The sequence below is a fragment of the Varroa destructor genome, unplaced genomic scaffold, assembly GCF_002443255.2.
Source record: "Varroa destructor unplaced genomic scaffold, Vdes_3.0 BEIS01000007.1, whole genome shotgun sequence".
NCBI classification, from domain to species: Eukaryota; Metazoa; Arthropoda; class Arachnida; order Mesostigmata; family Varroidae; genus Varroa; species Varroa destructor.
The window spans coordinates 26,165,310-26,184,108 of NW_019211460.1; the positions used below are offsets into that span (position 1 = coordinate 26,165,310).

General features: G+C 40.3%; 1 protein-coding gene and 1 long non-coding RNA gene across 3 annotated transcripts; one reads left to right on the top strand and one right to left on the bottom strand.

Moving 5' to 3' along the window:
- The first annotated feature begins 7,047 nt into the window (after positions 1 to 7,047).
- On the top strand, positions 7,048 to 12,603 carry LOC147754497 (uncharacterized). The gene is made up of 3 exons (XR_015317529.1): positions 7,048 to 7,193; positions 8,471 to 8,643; positions 11,581 to 12,603. It is a non-coding gene; the product is annotated as an uncharacterized LOC147754497 (long non-coding RNA).
- Positions 12,604 to 15,792: 3,189 nt separating this feature from the next.
- Positions 15,793 to 18,653, bottom strand: LOC111254429 (GEL complex subunit OPTI). Of its 2 annotated transcripts, none has more exons than XM_086974677.1 (3): positions 18,513 to 18,653; positions 17,298 to 17,553; positions 15,793 to 17,010 (listed from the first exon to the last, which is right to left on the bottom strand). In XM_086974677.1, exons 2-3 carry the CDS (start codon positions 17,531 to 17,533, stop codon positions 16,824 to 16,826), a joined length of 423 nt encoding a protein of 140 aa, XP_086830803.1. In that variant the 5' UTR covers positions 17,534 to 17,553; positions 18,513 to 18,653; the 3' UTR covers positions 15,793 to 16,823. The 2 variants fall into 2 exon arrangements, with proteins under 2 accessions (XP_086830803.1, XP_022671004.1); XM_022815269.2 differs by having other exon boundaries at positions 17,298 to 17,401; positions 18,513 to 18,647.
- Positions 18,654 to 18,799: the final 146 nt, after the last annotated feature.

The window sequence follows — 18,799 nt, forward strand, 5'->3', positions numbered from 1 at the left end:
ATGCATATCCAGGCATGCTGCACGCTTCATGCACTCGGTCTACATTTATGTATAGGCGAGACGGAAAGTATGTTTAGCAATAGCGAGACATCAAATTTCAACACAGTGTTCATGGTAGGATCTGGCTTATTTTTGGAACAATCTATCTAAACCTGCTCACTACGGGTGTTCCTTTATACGCGCTGAAGTCAGAGAGTTCCTCGGACATCTTCGTGGTAGGCTAGATTCCCATATGCCATCGATTCATCACACTGTCACTGCAACTCCTTGCTCAACTTATCACTTCAATGTCGATTTTCCGGTAACTGTGTACATGAGTATCTCCCTTATGTACACTGAGCTACGTAGACTTCTGCTTACCATCGCTACTACGTATCAGTTGCATCGCTCCTGTGCTTCCTGCCGTACTTTAAGCAACCGTGGCGATTCTATATTTTGTTGGTTGTTGGCTCGACCGTAGCACCCGACACGACGTCGTCCAATTTAAGAAACACGTTCCTATACACAGCAGACGCGCGCCGAGGTGCAGACACACCCATTCCAACTAGACACATATACGACACCGCTGCATACCGTGAGGTCTACCATGGAGGTGCTACAACGATTTTGCTTCTTCCGTTAGTTTTTTATATGCCCCCTGCCACTGGCCATTGATGGGAATAACGGGATGTTGGGGCATCTTTGGGGGCGGAAAAGTAGGGGTGGATCGCTGTTGGTGTGTTCTCCGAAGAGCAACGTTCTTTGCGAAACTCGTAAGTTATGCCCCAACGGCGATCCCCTACGGTAGTAGGTTGGCTTCCGTTGTATCCCTCTCTACATGGCGACTGGCTAAGTGACTAAATTTGAATCTATCGACAGTGCGTCTCCGTTCACCGCCGAATGCGATACAGACACGCATATGGAAACCACTGTGCGGTTTCGGCCGCTAGAGAACAACTGCATCACGCTGGCCCCCGCGGAGCTGACGACGTCTGTATCATCATATACATAGCTAGCTCGGGTAAGAGCAGTAGCGGCAGCTAGACCCTGAACTGATATAATACTGAGAAGGAAGAAGAAGTTCTGGATTATGCAGTTACACTGGAAAACAAGAAAGCTCGAGGCAGGGATGTTGAACGAGTGTATGCGTCCCATATTTCCTGCTATATAGCGGCGGGCGAGAAAAAGGGGGCTTGACAAGTGGTCAACGAAAAGCTGGCGTCAAGACGAGGACTGGCAAGCAGGCAGGCAGGCAGGCAGGCAGGCTTCTTTTAGCTTCTGTAAGGGAAAGACGAAACTCGAATAGTTGCAGGAATGAGCAAAAGCGGATTCAGCTTGTCCTAAGAGAGAAATGAACGATGCTAAAGAAGTTTCTGTTGGTGGTACGTATATTACGTATTTTAGCACAGGCGAAATCTGTGCTCACTACTAAACATGCTACTAGAATTGGTGGATTTAACTGGTGAATCGAAGCAGTATTAAAATAATATCAGGCACAAATCGAGGTATGAATTCAGCAGGTACTGCATTTAGAAAAGGTTGCTTTTAAGTCTCTTATTACCATGAAAAATGTCTTGGAATAAGGATAAGTGTCCATAAACAAGGTGTACAAAGTAATCTCTAAAAATCACAATTTAATTGCTGATACATTTTATATTAGACTAAGTTTAGGCTCATGTCAAGAACCACGGTTTATCAGGGCCTCCGATTTCGACTCTGGGTTCAATTCGGTTCATTCCGAAAATTCTAGAGGCCATCAAATAACGCCCTGAAATTTTCTCGACGTTGTCCATAAAGTGCTATCCACCCATCAAAGTTGGCGTACCAAGTTTGATGGTCCCGATAGATAGCCTTACTGTCTGGTGTATCCTATCAAGTGCAAATATCTGCTTCGACCAAAAAACGATACCAATAATCTGACAAAATCAACTCCAAAAGCGTTTGTTAACTCTCATATTTATCAGCTACAGGGATATATTAATGAACTACATTACTAATTAAAGTTATTTTTTACTGCCTCTTAAATATGAAGAGCGATACAATCGTCTACAACAAAGCCAGATTCCCATTTCCTACGATCATACAATATAGTTGGTAGCCGTGCGCGGTTTTCGATCAGAGAGATGGTGCAGATTGCACAGTATGCAACGACAACTGTCCACGAACTTCCAATATTTTAACAACTGTTGCCGATCTCTCAATCTTGCCACTGCATCCTCTGATTTAAGTAAAGCCCACCTTTCGTGTTCTCAGAAAATATATGTTCGAAGGAACCGAATCTGTCGTCATTTTCCGTGCGTCGACTGCCCTAGCCCGCTCCAGAGTCCACAGCGGCCTCGTCCCAGCCCGACCCGGACTGAATCAGCAGCTGGACCAAGGAGATGACCAAACGGGTGGCCGACTAAATATCAGTGGGAGCTTCCATTAAAAGTTGGCCGCTGGTTGTCTCGACCTCCTTAAGATTACTTCCTCTCAAGTTTTCATTAGTAAGACGATGGCAATGGCCGAGACGACCGTGTGCTGAGTCCGGCCACTTTGCTTACGACACTAAGGATAAGGACACGGAAACGCTTCCTGTAAACCCGAACTCCCCTACCATCGCAGCATTTTGGCTGTGGGCAGCCGTCTTTTCGCCGGTGGTGGGATTCTTCCCACTCCCGCAGCCTGGTGGCTAAAGAGTCTCTGAGAAGCAGAGATAGAGAAATCCAGCTCCAAATGTTCCCGCTTCTTTTTCGTAATGAACAAATCTAGCTGTGAGCTGCCCACACTCATCCGAAAGCCGACAATTAATTGCTCATTGTGTACGGTACATGCCGGAACACCAGAGAGGGTGCGATCTAAAATCCAAACTGGGCGCCCACCTATGTGTATGGGTACGATCTGTTCCTACTCAGTGATTTAGTTCGTGCGCCACCGTCTAATGGTGGCTTAGAAAAAATAATTAATCTCGTTAGAAAATACTTGATTTTTAAAAAAATAGAGGGCTGTTAGAATGTAGACTAGCGTGTGTTACGATTCTTATTTATTTAAGCTATTACTAGGCGGTATAGTTAAAGAACCTGTGCTGTGTACTTCGTGACACAATTTGTTTTTTGTTCTGTTAGAACAATAGTTGCACTAGAAAGAAGTCAGCTTTTCTTATTTTTACCATTATGTATGTCATCATTATTGGTAATGTTAATAGTAAGAAAATGCAGGATTGACGAGTACTTTCCTAGAAGCAAAAAAGCTGCGCGGACATGTACAAAATTTACTGAAAACGACAAAGCTAAAACAAATAACCATGAAATGTATTAAATCGCATACAATATATGGTGTGATATCTAACGCTAGTTGCAGACCAGCTGTGGTCGATTTTTCCGCTGAAGCTCTAACTATATAGTACAATACTCCTAAAATAGCACACGCAGAAAGCGTTCCACCGGAATCTCTCTCTCTCTCTCTCTCTCTCTCTCTCTCTCAGAAATTAGTTATGAGAACTTTTGCGAAGCGACACGTAGGATGAGGAGATGTTTATACGGGTAGAGAGCAAATACGTAGACGATGGCTTAGCTCTAGTAGTCATTTTTGAAAAAATCCTTCGGCTCACAATCGCATCTTGCTAATGTTTATGGGTAGGTGCTTATGCTGTCTGTGTTTACACACAGCGTTTAAGTAGTAAACGATATTAAGTTAGCTCGCTATCGTGTAAAGTTAAAACGCTAAGTATGTATTTTGTACGCGAATCAAAAGCTATCTTGTATATATCTCGTTTAGGTTTACATTTTCACTTAGCTCCGCCGTAGGCTCAAGCCCGTTTGGACACCCAAAAATCAAATGACCTTGAACCGATTTCTACTTAATAGAATCCATTAAATTTAGGCCAACATACGTTCAGTTTACGTTGGCCGATAATACGTCGAATCTCTCGTCTTTGTCGATTAATTGCCGATGGCGAGCTTTGGACGGTGAGCAAACGCAATCGTTTTCGAAGGCGACGCTATGTCATTTCGTGAAAGCCTTTAAGCATAAGTCTGGGCTAGTTCGTTTCGCTTCATTGTACACCATGTGCTAAAAAGGTGCGTATAGTATTCGACTCGTATCTATTACGTGCGCCCGGAAGGACGGCCAGCAAAATTAGGTAGACTGTTAGAGTCTGATTAAAGGCGTTTGTGACTAAAAAGGAAATTTTTCGCAGGTCAATTTTGACCTAGCAAATCCCGTCTCGCTTGCTGTAACTCTCAGAAACCACGAGCAAGCTATTAGCTAGCTCCAAGCAGTCCTGTCGATCAGATATGCTCAAGTCAGCTTAATGATGAACTTTTACTATTGTTAACGCAAATATAAGAAAAGCTTAAACAATGATTTTTTTCCATCTTAGTAAACTCAACTGATGGGTTCAACACAGCTAAGCTGAATTGACCCCTAACCAGCTGAATCGTTAGAAGACTATGGAAGCGGGAACTCGCGCTCGTACCTCACACATGATTAATTAGTTAGCAGTATGGACTATTATTTGTGGGCTTTAATGGTGGCAACGATAGCAGCCGATGTCGGCGTCTGGTTGCAGAATACGCTTAAGTCATTAAAAATTTTGTTTATAAGTTTGAGAATGTTTTTGGGCTTGACTCTGCCTACGACATCCCAGAGCTGCCTCGTCCTTGACCCTTAAACTTAACATGTTTGAATAAAGCTAAATACGACGTCGGATTAATACCGAAAACTTTTTCGAAAAACCCGCGAATACCATTCGATTGATAGCTATTCGTCTAGCCGCGGTAGATGGCTACGGTGGATACCTGTGCTACTGTATTCTTGTTTAGCCTTCATTGTCTGACTTAACCGGTAGCATAGTAAGTCGCATATCAGAAAACTTCATGTTACTGCCCGTAATTTTTTACTGCTACAGTTAAATTTTAGCCTATTTAGGCATGGGCCCCTCAATTTTTTCTCTGCGATAACAGCGAAAATTGCTGTAATCCAATGACTACAACATCTGGGATACTAACGAGGCCCACAACTAGTACGATGGCGTCCGGCAGTCATCCCCAGTTTACTTTTCATTCTCTTAGCGTACTCAGCCACCAACCCGAACATTTCATGATCGGCTTTCAACTAAAGTCTATATGAAAGAATTGCTCGAAAAGACCCTTGCGGCTCTTGCTTAGGGAGGGCTTTCCATTCGCAGCATTACCGAAGTTCCCTGAATTTGAACTTTTTGTTGTGAGTAAAGTGCAGGACTTGAACAACCACTCGAAAAGCATATAGCGTTCCATTATCTACACAACCTTTGTCACGCTCAAGTGACAGAGATTGAAGACGATATCCTTCCTCAAGCTGAGGTAAACCGTTTTGAAATCTTTAACGCTGGACCTTTTAGAAAAAATTGGCAGAGGAATCAGTGTGATCAATAACGTTGCCAAGAGATGGACAGGTCCTCTCGTTGCTCACGTCTTCGGAACGTCAAAAACCCGCAATTAAAGTAGAGCCGATTAGGATGAAGGCAGACCTCCTGTGCATTTCTGTAAGCGTGATTCTTGACAAATAGCCTTAAACAACGAGAGTATAGTGTATTCAATAAAAAGCCAATTAAGGAGTTAGGAGAGATTATTTCACTAGTAACATGTGAAAACTTGACCGGCGGCCCGCATAATCGCCGTAGACCCAGCTTCTACAAAATTGCCTAAATACGCCGTGTATCACTGTAAATCTGCAAAGAATCGCTCCTCCGTTATCTCTATCGATTTAAGGGATAGAGGACATTTAAGGAAAATTTCGGATCCTTAATGTATTTTATATCAACAGCATGGAGTTGTAGTATTACTTCATTTCAGACGTCTCAAGAGCATTTGCCACCTAGGTGAGAGATAATCGATTTGGACGTCGCTTGGCATAACCACAGAGCCTAAGAAGGCTGGATTCAGCCACATCATCTACTAAATCGGTTGAAGGTCAAGTCAGATCTTCAGGTTTTACCTACGTGTCGCTTTTAATTTGATAGATGCCATGTCATGACAGAATTGTACGCTAGATACTCGTCGTTGTGTGTAAATGTTACGCGACAAGCTGACGGTAAGCTAGTCCGATGTAGAAATGAAAATGGTTGGCTTATTGAGACGGTTCCTAGCGTGTAGATAACTATTTTACCGCAACTATTTCACTTTGACTGTATTGGTTTACAATGTTTTTACTAACAGGTTAGACGCAACTCTTAACCATAGAGTTGCATAGCTAATAAGGAATTGTGCCGTCGACAAGGCGGACAAAAGCTTATATATGTATATCAAACACCTGGGATATAAACATGAAACACAGTGAATAACTTCTACATTTCCATTGACAAGTGTCTATAGGATATTCAGGAAACAGTTTGCGCTAATACAAAAGGAGTTGACCACGTGTCTATAAAGCAACTTGCCCGGTAAGGCGTCCTTCACCCTATACATCTAGCAAAAGTAAATAAAAGGATCAAAAATAAACTCAGAACGGCATTCGTTACACGCAGGCAGTTGGCCATGGAGTATAACACAATTGAGTAGGTCAATCATTGGGCAAACCTAACAAAAGCAAACTATAATTTAGTTTACTCTACTAAGTAGACATACTCTGTTTAAGGACGAGGCAGCATGGATCGATCAGAAGTATATCTTTGGTGACATACGCCAGGAAATATATTCTGGCGCTGTCAGCACATAAATTATACTTAATTAACATATAACTGAAACGTCTCAACTACGAGACCATAGCAGTGCAGCCGTAACTTCAATATATAGCAACGTTGACGCAATCAATCTGAGAGTGCTTTGAGGGGAACCAGGTTAGGAAAACACTAGTCGAAACATCTTAATTTATGACATTGCAAAAGCAATACATAGAGGGTCCATTTTGACTACTGCAAGGAGATTGCTATTACTTTAACTTGGCGTTTGTCAAAATAAAATGATCGGAATAACACAATGCAGCCATTGAAAAGAGTAAATATGGCTCACAGAATGACTCACAGACGACCTGGACTACACTTGATGTTATAGAAACAGAAATGAAATAGAATAGATTGGAGTTTGACGCGACAGAAACAGCCTATGCTAGGCTAAGTAGGTATGGCCATGAGATTAGCAGGACACTCCACTGTAAACTATCGCGAAACAGCCGACGAAGGCTTTAGCAGTTGTCCATTGCTTATGGTCGTTTACAACATGTATTTTCCGAATAGAAAGTGAAGCCTTGATGCAAAGGTATGTGATTCAAATGGATATATGGTGTCTATTGGGTATCACTGGGCCATCCGAAGCGCCAGTATCACGTTATTCCGCTAACTTCTTCCTGGTTTCTTTCAATTCTTCTCAAGATTCATAAGAAACTACCGCTGAACACAATTGTTAGCATCTGATAATGAGTGTACGTCGCGGTAGGTTGCGTAGAAGGATAGACTCTTATGTGGCGAATCTACATTACAATATCGATATATCGCCGTTCGTGGGCATCTATTTTATTATCTATTCTATCTGTTCAAGTGTTTCTCAGCAGCAATTAAATAGACCGATTAAAAGTAAAAGAAAAAAAAAAAACGGTACACGATCATTCGTTTGATTGCTGACAGATAGTAAAATCAATAATGATAAGCAAATAAGCAATAATGATAACTTTTAGCCGGGCGAATAGACGCACCGATACTTATCATCGTCTCAATAATTCTAAGTGCTTGCAGGGGACTACTTGAAATTTCTGCTATCATCTGCTATTGATTTTCCATCTCACCTAACGGTAGTTCAGCTTCATCTAGTAGGATTAAGAAATGAAAACTCTAGGATATAGTGAAATAATGTCAATTTCACATAACATAGGGCTCTGCCTATACAAATACAGCCCGCAAAGTGAAGTTGGATCTACTAGACCGACGTATCAATCATGCAACCCACTTTTGTAAATTAATGGGATAAGACGTCGCGTCAGAAGGGACAGGACTAATTAACGTACACTTTAAATAGCTATTAAAAATCTTTTTGTCGTGGGCCGTTCTAGGAAACACCGTGCGCTTAGGACTAGCGAAATTGCATAGACTTGAGATACATGCACCTATCTGCAAGCTAAAAGAACTTGATTAACGTTGAACCTGCGTCGTACCGCCATATAGGCTAACGAAGGTTTCATTCCATTTTTTAGTTAACACAACTAAACCTAGCACGAAAATAATACGTAGCCAATCATATAGGTGTCCTGCATTGGCTAAACCGATTTCAAGATAGATCTCTTTCCCTCGGAGCCGTTAACATAAACCCCAGATGGTTGATGTGTATCATTGTTAGGAAATTGAAGTTAGTTTTATTAAAGCTTGTCAAAGTATATGTAACTACGGCGGTTCGAGTCGAGGGTAAAAGCAATCCTGGGCTGTAAGCAGGTGTTTGAGTTCCGTACACGGACCGGTATGTGTTGAGCAGTGGTTGCTATATGTAAATGAGGAAAGAATAGGCCTTAATTAGATGTACGAAACAAAGCTTTTATGTGGTTCCAGGTGATGTGTGAAAGGATGGGGCATTCCTCTGTCAAATAGAAGCTCAGCCTCAAACGTAAAGCAAGCATATGATAACCTACATGAGTAATTGTTTCGTACGCCGGGAATTAGCGCTAGCATCACCATGAAGGTAGACGAGGCCGCAAGCTGTTACACGCGACGAACGCACCGCGGTAAATTCAATATGAGCCAATATGTGAGCTGAGAAAAATAATGAATATGACCGTTTTTCGAAGTAGATGAGAAGGTATAACAGATTGTCTCAGATATTTATTCAAGCGAAGTACTTCTATATAAGCTATTAATAGCGGTACTTAAATTGCACTAGTCGCCGAAGAAGCAGGTCGATATGTTTGTTGTTACGGTAGGGAAATAGTATTGGTTGTTTTGATCAGAGGAAATAGACGACGGGACACAGAACGAGATATCACAGAAGTCTTCCACGTATGCCAAACATTGTTTCACTTTCTTGCTTAAAAATCAATTATAAAAAAGGCTAAACCAAGCCGAATCACGTCTAGATAGTGACGAGTGGAGTCCTCGTATGAGATTGATCTGCTTCTATATATATATATATGTAACTCGTATACAGGTGCAACGCATCGTACTAAATATGGATCTTTAGCAACAGAGTAGTTTAATGCAATTTAAATGTCGATTAAGGAAAATGTCACGAAAACAAACGCTAGAGTCAGGCTTTGCTGTACGTTTCACAGTAGTAAAGTAGAAGTTGCGAATAGTCAGGTGAAGGAGTTACTGTGTTGAGTCAACCCTAAGTTGTCCGCAGGAGATTTCACGCAATAGATGAGCAATAGGATTGCAAGGAACGATATGAGTAAATATATGGATCGCTTTTTCTTTATAGCAAACATAGAACACGTTTTAAAAAGCTCAGTATTTCGGCACGGTATGAAGCATTTTCACATGCGTATGTATCCATATATAATAACTTGTTAGAAAATCTTCCCATAAGTAGATACCGAACGTAGAGACCGCAATAGGAGCCAGTCATCCGACTAAAAGTTGATTTAATCGGTGATATTTTTAGCGTTCATCATCTCTATCGGCATAAAACCGATAAGGTTGTAAAAGTACTGTTTGGCAGGGTAGATGACAGGTTTTTGTACCTGAAATCTACGAAATTACAGGACGAATTAACAGGAATAGCTGTAATTGTGCTTAAATTGCAAATGGTAATTAAATATAAACCTTCAAAGAATGGACAAAATGATGTAAGTTTTTAGGTATTTTGCGACTGTTCTTTGCATCGGTCGCTTAATAACCAAGCCAATTGTAACTATGTGGAGTGAATTTTTAACATAATATCGTTTATATGTCGTTACGATACTTTTTCGCAGTCGTAACCGCTGTGGCCTGAAGTTGTTTAGAAGTTTTTACTGACATTTGACAAACATCTATTTGTCGTTTTAGGAGAATATCCTGTTTGCATTATTATTCATTGTACATTTAAGGCCACTCAAGCATTCATAGGTAGCACCTTATGACCGCAATTTATTTAGGCGCATATAACTGGTGCTAGGTAGCGCGGCCTTATATCCGTGCGTTTTTGAAAGTAACGTTTCTTGCTCAGATCTCTTGTATCAGCTTTTACCAACTGATCAAGTTCTGTAGGGCAACGCACAAATTCACAATCTTCATAGCAAAGCAGATTTAACTGGCACTAAAGACAAGCACGTACTTTCATGCTCGTTAAAACAATCCCTAGTGCTTCAATGAATCTCCTTCGAAATGCGTATACGAGATACCTAAATTCAATGTGTTTTCCAATATTTTTTCCGCGGATTAAGTCTACAGTAAAATTCTCTATGTACGTATGTTGACAGATACATCATACACAAATTGCGTACAAACAGAATATAGTAGAAATAAATATATATGCAACATTGGACGAATATAGATATACTATAGAAATACTGGGAGGAAAAAACATTTTCAGACATGGCCTACATCTAAATTTGATCTGCTCCCATGTGGTATACCGCTTCATTGACTGTTAGGTACCAACTAGTAAGCAAGTAGCGATGCCGCAACATCCTCACATATTTTCTGTTTTCGTAGCTTTTCCCTGTAAAAAAATACTCTCTCTCTCTCTCAGCTAAGCAGTATATGTTTATAAGTTAATCGAAAACACTTGATAAGTTTTTCTTACTGTAACTACGTACATGTGTATCCCTATCATGCATTTCCGCATGAAAAGTGACTATATTTTCTTTCCTATGAAGTTTCCTATTTCTTATGAAGTTGAAGTCTAACTTGCGGTTTACCTTGAAAGGTTCTCGAGTTTTCGCAGCAATTGCTGAATCCGGTTAGAAGGGTTTTTCTGGTCGGATACACTTGACGACATGCTCATACAGGTGATGCGCGTCTAATGAAGCATCACGACACCTTCCATGACTGAGCTTGTTGGCCTGACATCGTGTCCTGAAAAGATAACTAGGCTAAAATTACTTATATTCACCTTGTGTCACACTTCGTATAACTTGGTTGATTTTATTCGTAGAACAGGTGCCATTATATCCGCTCGCGCATGACGGCGCATCGCAATAAACATCTATCTATACTCCGCATTCATATCGATCATGTAGTTAATTTTCAATAGAAGAGGCCAACACCACATGCTATCTGCGACTGGCTTGAACAATTGTGAGATATGGTAAGGTAGTGAAGTTGAAATCCTGGAGTTCTGCTCGTACTAGATGTTTTAGCAGTAATTACCCCCACCCCCCACACACGCCGTCGCCATCCCGAGCAGGATGAAAGTTAGCCTTCTGACAGCCGACTTTGCTTCCTGCTCTGAGTAAGCCGTCACCTGGTCGAAAGAAACGAGCGAACATCCACAATAGTTTCTATCCGCTTTCACTATTTTGGCTCTGCTACCCGTTCCATCAGGACCATCACTACACTCGGTCCCTTTGAATTTGGTACATGAGCACAGATCTTTCCGCGGGTCTCCTTCTCATGTCGGCAAAGCTGTCCCGACAGACGCAGACTCACATTAAAAGTTAATCAGCTTTCTAATTTATATTAGTATACTACTCTAAGATACTAACATGTCTATATTTCAATAACTATCATTATGAAATGAACAGGTAACCTCGGCTAACCAATTGACAAAATCATCCTGGGCTGTGGAGTAGCCCTATGAGGAGCTCTAATGCCACCTTTCAACCCAGCATTCCTCACGGTGCTGAGTAATTAAAGCGAACATCGCCTCTGCTGTATCGCTTAGCCTTCGTACGTTTTTCAACTGCACAAACTTCTTCTTCATTCTCAAATAATGGCAGCTATGAAAAGTTATATCACATATTGACGACTCCCATCATTGTTAACAGAATTGGACGATTCATTGCATGAGACAGAATAACGCGTCCAGGGTCCGTCTAATAGTACCATCGGTAAGGATAAAAACATGATTCATAACACCATAAAAACAAGGTGTTTCCACCTATCAAACAATATTTTAACAAGAATATACGTTGAATGAACAGGAATATATATGAAAGGTCTATAAATTAGTGCAGCTTTCATAATAATACGAAGGTCCTTACGCGCAAGTCGTCGATTAGTCCGATTGTCAAAATTGCTTTTGCCGCCCAATATGAAATAATACCGTTAGACCAAAAGGCGTAAACACAATGGGACACGTTGTAATGAGGCGCACCGAAACGTGAAATAAATTTACCCTTCGGATGGAATTACTGAAAATTAAATAAGTAATGCAAAATGCCAAAACTAATTAAAAAAAACTGTTGTCCGTCAATACTTGTGTGTTATACTTAGTATAAACGAAATGTGTTTTTAGGTGCAGGTTCTACAGCAGGTTTGAAGAAGAATCAATTTTTATTAAATACCATACATTTAGGTACGTTTATGCGCCGATAACTGTTAAGTAGCAATGTTTCGCAACAATTTACGTCTCCTTGTATTGATGCTGGTGGTACTCGAGACGTCATTAGCGGGAACGTCTGACTGGAACCCGCCATCACGACATCGATGAACGGCTCCGTCTGATCGTTCTGGGCGATACGAATCCGTTAATTTAGAATAGAACACAGTGTACACATGGCGCAAGCCTTTGACCAAATTCGTGGGCTGAGCTATGCAATCGCTATCGACGCAACTGCAAGTAAGCTATACCTAGTAATACAATAAAGTTATCAAAGAATAAATTTTCTTATTTCAGATTTGCTGCTTTATTTAAAAACAAGAACATTTTGAATGGCGACTTAGTCAAGGCTCGTATTTAACATTTAGCCATTTCGAGATAAAATACTGTGAAATAGTTGCTTGACAGCGGCAGAGAAAGTCAATATGGCCATGTGACATCATCCATTAGGTTAAAGTACCTATACCGAGATAGGTTTATTATATACGAACGTGCGTTATATACATGGACCAGGCAATTACATATTCGTTAGCAGCTCTTCATACTCGAGGATTAATTTTGCTCTACATAGAAAAAAAGCCAAAACTTATAAACGAGCTTCAACGAGAAGCTCAATAATTCAATGCTACAAACAGATATGTATCTAGCTCAAAATAAAGATCTTCGAAATAAAGTCCAAAGAAAAGTATAGTAGTTGACGATGTATAATTAAATAGAAAAGCAAAATCCACCGTTTCTCAACGGTCTAGCATTATTAAACATAGTAGACGTGTTATGTCGATTTAGGAATCCTTCGATTTATCCAAAATTATCATTGCTCCTTTGGAGGAGCCGCTACCGATTGACGATCCTTTAGAACGTTTTACAATTTCACAACAGCCAAATAATTGGAATATAATTTAATAAAATTCAATGCTAGATTTTGAGAGGACTTTTTGGAGCACAATTAAATAATTAGTTCTCACCTGAGTCACATGTGTTTACTTCATTTGCGCTTCAGTTGAATCCATGAAACTCATGATGGTGAAGCTCTTTTTGTACATTGCGCTCTGCCAAGCTCATTTATTTTTCAACTTAACGATAGGACGCTTACTTCGTGGGGCTTTCTTGTTTAGACAGTCTTCTACACCTTTCTGTCAATTCTCCATATCTAAGTACCTCTTGAAAGGGGTGCCTAATAAACTCCTTTACAACTAAAACCATACGCTTCTGTCAAACTAGGCAGTAAGCATCCGAAGTTGTTTACTAAATAAGAAGTACCAGAGTTTTTGTTCCCATGTCAATAAGTTATTTTATATATTTCTCGTCATTGTTCATGACTTTCTCCTATATTTCCACCAAATGATCGATGACGAAGGTAAAGCGACGAAAGTCATTGCTCATTAAATGGAAAAATGAATGTCGGGAGTATGTGAAGGGTGCAATAAAACTTCCTATTCGAACTGCAGGAGGGCAGCTTTGTTGATGTTTGTCACGTATGGATCTGCGTTGTCCTCGGTGGCGCGGGTACCTGACTTCATTTGCTGTGGTCTTTTCTCCTGAAAGCCTGGTCGACTCGACGCAACTGGGCCACATAAACGTGCCGGTCAACTTCTGGTTCGACGAGCAGTTTCCGGTAAAGCAAGCGCTTGCAGTCCCAGCGAACGCAAGGCTGGACCTTCTTTTAATAAGGGTCTGGCTGGCTTGACTTTCTTCCTAGGCCCATCTATTCCTATCTATGACTCACGTTGACGCACAAACTTCGCTGATGACGACTGATTACCATTCTGTGCCAAAAATCGATCATTGTGGCCGCTTGCGCCTGCCACCGGATGAAATGTTGAGATCTAATACAGTAAAAACAAACACGTTTCTAAACAATATATCAGAAGTAAACGAGGAGTGAAGGAAAGTGAAAACATTAAAAAAAAAAAACTTTTGAAAACTTGTTACTCGACGTAATATACTGTTTGTAAAATTGTTACGGCGTGTATCGACTATAATTAAGAAAGTCTAAAATTAATAACGAAAATTGTGGGCAACAATTTATTAGGAAAACAATACACCCCCGCAGAACCCGCCTGAACGCAGTCCTAGACAGGACAACGTACGCTTGCCTAATCAGTTTAGCACTATATACGGCGAAACGATAGATGCTGCTGACAATGAATTTTTAGTTGAGAATCTTCACGCATTATTCGAGCAAAAAATCGCTTATTATCTAATACGCACGATGGTACTTATTGTATTCTACGCCGTATATAGCGAGACTTACAGAGTTACTAAAAAATTTATCGGTAATATGTGTTTGAAGCTCTGAATATAGGTTCAACTCGCTGGCAGGTGTGTTGGGTAATAACAGAATGCATCATTTAACGAAAAAGTTAAACAACAGCCGCGATTTGTTTTATCACAGTATGCTCCTATAGTGATACTATAATATATACCATAATACTAAAGATCATAGACTCGCTGAAACAATTTGCGTTAGTAGTATTCAATATGTTACTGACCTATATGGCGCTGACGTTTATTCTGACCCGCCTAAGTAAGGATCATTATTTTTCTTGACTACATCTTTTCCTTATAGCGCCTAATTAGTCGATTCTGAGCATATAACTAGAGATTTGCTAAAGGTGTAGCTCGTGCACCCAACCTGAACTTTTTGTCTTTAATGTACCTAGGACCCATTCTGGATGCATGAGGTGTAATATGAGGGTTTTTAAATTTGGATTTGTTTGTTTCTATAACACTTTTAAGCCATCGGAACAACAAGCTTTCGGTAGAGCGTTGAAAAGGCAAAAGATTTAGCCAGGGTGAACCTTACTGGGCATATCTGGCATTTCTTTAATAGACCTATGAAAGAGCATGGTAACCATATTCCATAGTAAACATTCGCTAGCCTTAGTATTTAAACCAGCGATGGCTGCGTGCTCACTCATGGCTATAATTACAACCCATACAAAAAAAATGCGCACTAGCCGCTTAGACCATGCCGTCTTTATCCGAATTCGTTGTGTGAAACTCCATCCAAAATTAGGAACTTTTCAGATAAAGAAACCGTGTCCTAGTTAATGTTTAGAAAGCGAAAAAATATGATGTGTACCTAGTCTACGTAAATGCTGAATTTATATCTAGCATAATACATCACATCTCGGTGATACGATGAATAAGGAAGCGTATTTTTGGTAAGGTTCCAGAACTCGAACCTCAGCTGAAACTCGATGTTTGTTCCAAATGATTTTTGCTCCTACTATTAGCCCACCAAGGAGTTTCATTGGATCAGTCCTGATCAGATATGATTCTAGCTGTATTCATGTCCGAGTGAAGTATTCCGAAGGAGCTCGATGACTGGTTTAATTATATTGTGTATTCGTTAGCGCACTAGTAATTAAGACAAAGTGTTATAACTTCAAACAAACGAAAAACGATCATCTAGAAATCTTTAAAAACCCCAATACGTTTATTACATTATATTATAATGACATGCAGCACTTTAATATAGTTCTATTACGATATTTTGGGTCGCTTATATTACATTTGCCTCGACACAACGTCGGCAGAGTTTTAACACCCCTCTATTTTGCTGTTTGGCCCACCTGCCAACTTTAACCCATCAGTTGTCGTTCCATTCGTTGTACGTCACTTTTCTCTTCACAGTACACCCCCTATCCTATATTTATTTTATTAGCCCTTATTATGAAGAACTTTACCTTCCCACTAGTTCATTGCAACTTACTGGAAATATTCATGGTGTTATATAGATCCACTGTTATGATTCCATTAATACTCTTGTCCATATTTGTGTAAAAATTTTCCTAGAAAAAAATTTTCTTTCTTTGCTAGAATTTTTCGCGGCGTCACAGACGTTCTAATATTTGCTTTATCCATGTATTCGATGCAGATATTCTCTTCACAAGGTCGTTCCAGGACAGTTGCTCACATTACATCCCATTGAATATTGTTGAAGGTGTGAAATGTGGTCTGAGCAAGTACTAACGTAGAAAATATGGGTAAATCTTATGGGCAAGACTGGTGATAGTCGTCGTCGTCGTCGTCAATATCCAATCCCCTGGCCTTTTTGAATTGAACTCGTGCAGCAGCTACTTATAAGTATACGCGCTTTGTCAGAGATCTTCCACGCATTCTCGCAAAATATGACAAATAAGATTGTACCACGAAAAAAAAAACACATGCTTAAACCTCATTCGTTCTTATAAACCTTTTCGACGTTTAAAATTATCGAACTACAAGAAAGATACCTACTTTTTGCAGTTTACTAAGTTAGTCATTTTCAGCTGGATGCAAATAGCAATGACGTAAAAATTCGGCAAGGAAAAAATGTAATATTTTATCGTTGTTAAACAATAATATTATTGTTCTCAGTGACGACATATACACCAAATATCAGAATAAGAAAGTACGATTTTTTATATCTATTTGACAGAGTAATGACTATATAGAATATTATGCTAAACTTGGGTCATCTGCATGAAGACCGGTGTAGACTATAATCCATGAAACGAGAAATCCAGCAAACGTAGTCATAAATCCTTCCTTAGCGAACTCCCACGAATCGCCGAAGTCTTCTTCATCCACTTGCTGAAAGTACGATGCGTAGATGTATACAAGCGCTGTGTTCACCATGCAGAAGCTGAAAAGGTCGACGCAAAAGTAGAAATCCGAATGGACATGTAAGATTTAATAGTGTGGTAGACTTAGTCTGAGCATTTTCTAAGGCTGTCTTCCACGTACGCTAGCCGAAAACATGCGTACCTTTCACTGAACACGAACCGAGTGTGGCGGTACCTATAGTAATCTTTATGCTTCGCTTTTTTAATGGCTATTCGGAAAGAAACTAGCTTGTAATTCTTTGTTCATTCGGGGTAACTATTGTTCGGTGCCAACAAGCAAGTTACGTGGTGTGCAATCGGTACTTACAGGACAATCCCGATAATTCCCTTGAGTGGAAGAACGCCCCAGATGATACCTATTATGACAGCGAACAACTGCCGAAGCCAGAAGATAACGTCTAAAAATTCTTCCTGTAAAGCATAATCCGTTTGTTTGTGTGCAACACGGTATTCTCCAATCCACGAACGACCGTCGTGAGATTTTGTGATCCGAATGCCAGCGGGACAAAACAGAAGAAGTTCCCATGCGTTAGCATATACCATTTTCAAATCGGGGCATGTGTCTAAATAAGGGCAAGCAGATGTACAGTACAATACTCTAATTGCTATAGTCGTCATCGTCATATATTATTTGCAGATCGCTTCTACCATGTACAACCTATATATATCTGCTTTATTGATTAAGGTTGGACGGCATGGTAAATCTCACGGAAAACAAAAGCTCGCATGAACGCACGATCAATCGAGATACGATAGAAAAAAAAAAATCAGCAGAGATATTACCATATCAAAGAGACTGCCGGAAGCCGAAAACGTATGCGCTTACTGAGTTTTCCATTAGTTTTCTTTCGAATAAATATATGAATACAATTAGGAATTGCTTGCTGCTTAGTTAGAAGCAGTGCTTTCTGAGTATATCGCAACATTGTATTGTTCTGTGACCAACCAAATTGGAGGATAACATATCTGGAATTAGAAAGATATCCGCGAGAGTACATGCAATGGGAAAACCATATTAATTCTTCGCTAAAGTTCCAAACAAACAAAAACCTGTCCCGCAGCATAACATAAACAGGCCGGTCATCTGCATAATTTGCAATACCATAAAGCATGTCGTTCTTCGCGCATTGTTATGGCTGATCGGCGATTCGGAGAGAATCGATCTCAGCAGAGACATACAGAGTGAAAAAGACGTTTGAACATCGACATTTTAGGCTTACAACAGTGTAGCACGTCTCAGAAATGCTTTAAAATCGACCGATATGTGGACGTACTGATCTATTGATCTTCAATAACCTGCTTCTAGTTAACAAAAAAAAAAGGCTTTGTTGTGAGTGTTGTACACACTCACACAGTGGGGTTCTACTAGATCTCTTCACTCGTCGCACAAAATTTGAATTTGCTACTGATTAGCGTCTGTTTTCAAATGTGGAGAACAAACAGAAGTAAATTCGTTTTTGTATTATCAAATAAATTAGAGGAAGTAAAAGGCACTGCAACGCAGTTCCCGTACGCGACTCACCTTATCCGGCCAGTCTGAATTGGCTGTAAGGATTCTCTGATAAAGGGGTGGAACTTCTGCGGGATCCTTTTTGCGGATACTATTGGCGCGCTGCCTCACATTACCTGTTGTGGCACTCATATCGTTTGAAACACGTTTCACACACGCACGGAGGGCAGCAGGACTTCTGGAACCTGACCACTTACTTCAGACAGTTGTACACAGTGTCCTAACTACAATCAACGGTAGTTCTATCGTGGCTAGGCAAAAGGGTTTGTGCACGGTGAGAAATCCCGGTGCCTGCTACC

Coding starts and splice junctions, on each gene's coding strand:
- LOC111254429 (XM_086974677.1), bottom strand. CDS start 17,533: ATGGTATATGCTAACGCATGGGAACTTCTTCTGTTTTGTCCCGCTGGC. Junction 17,011..17,297: donor GGAATTATCGGGATTGTCCT/GTAAGTACCGAT, acceptor CGACCTTTTCAG/CTTCTGCATGGTGAACACAG.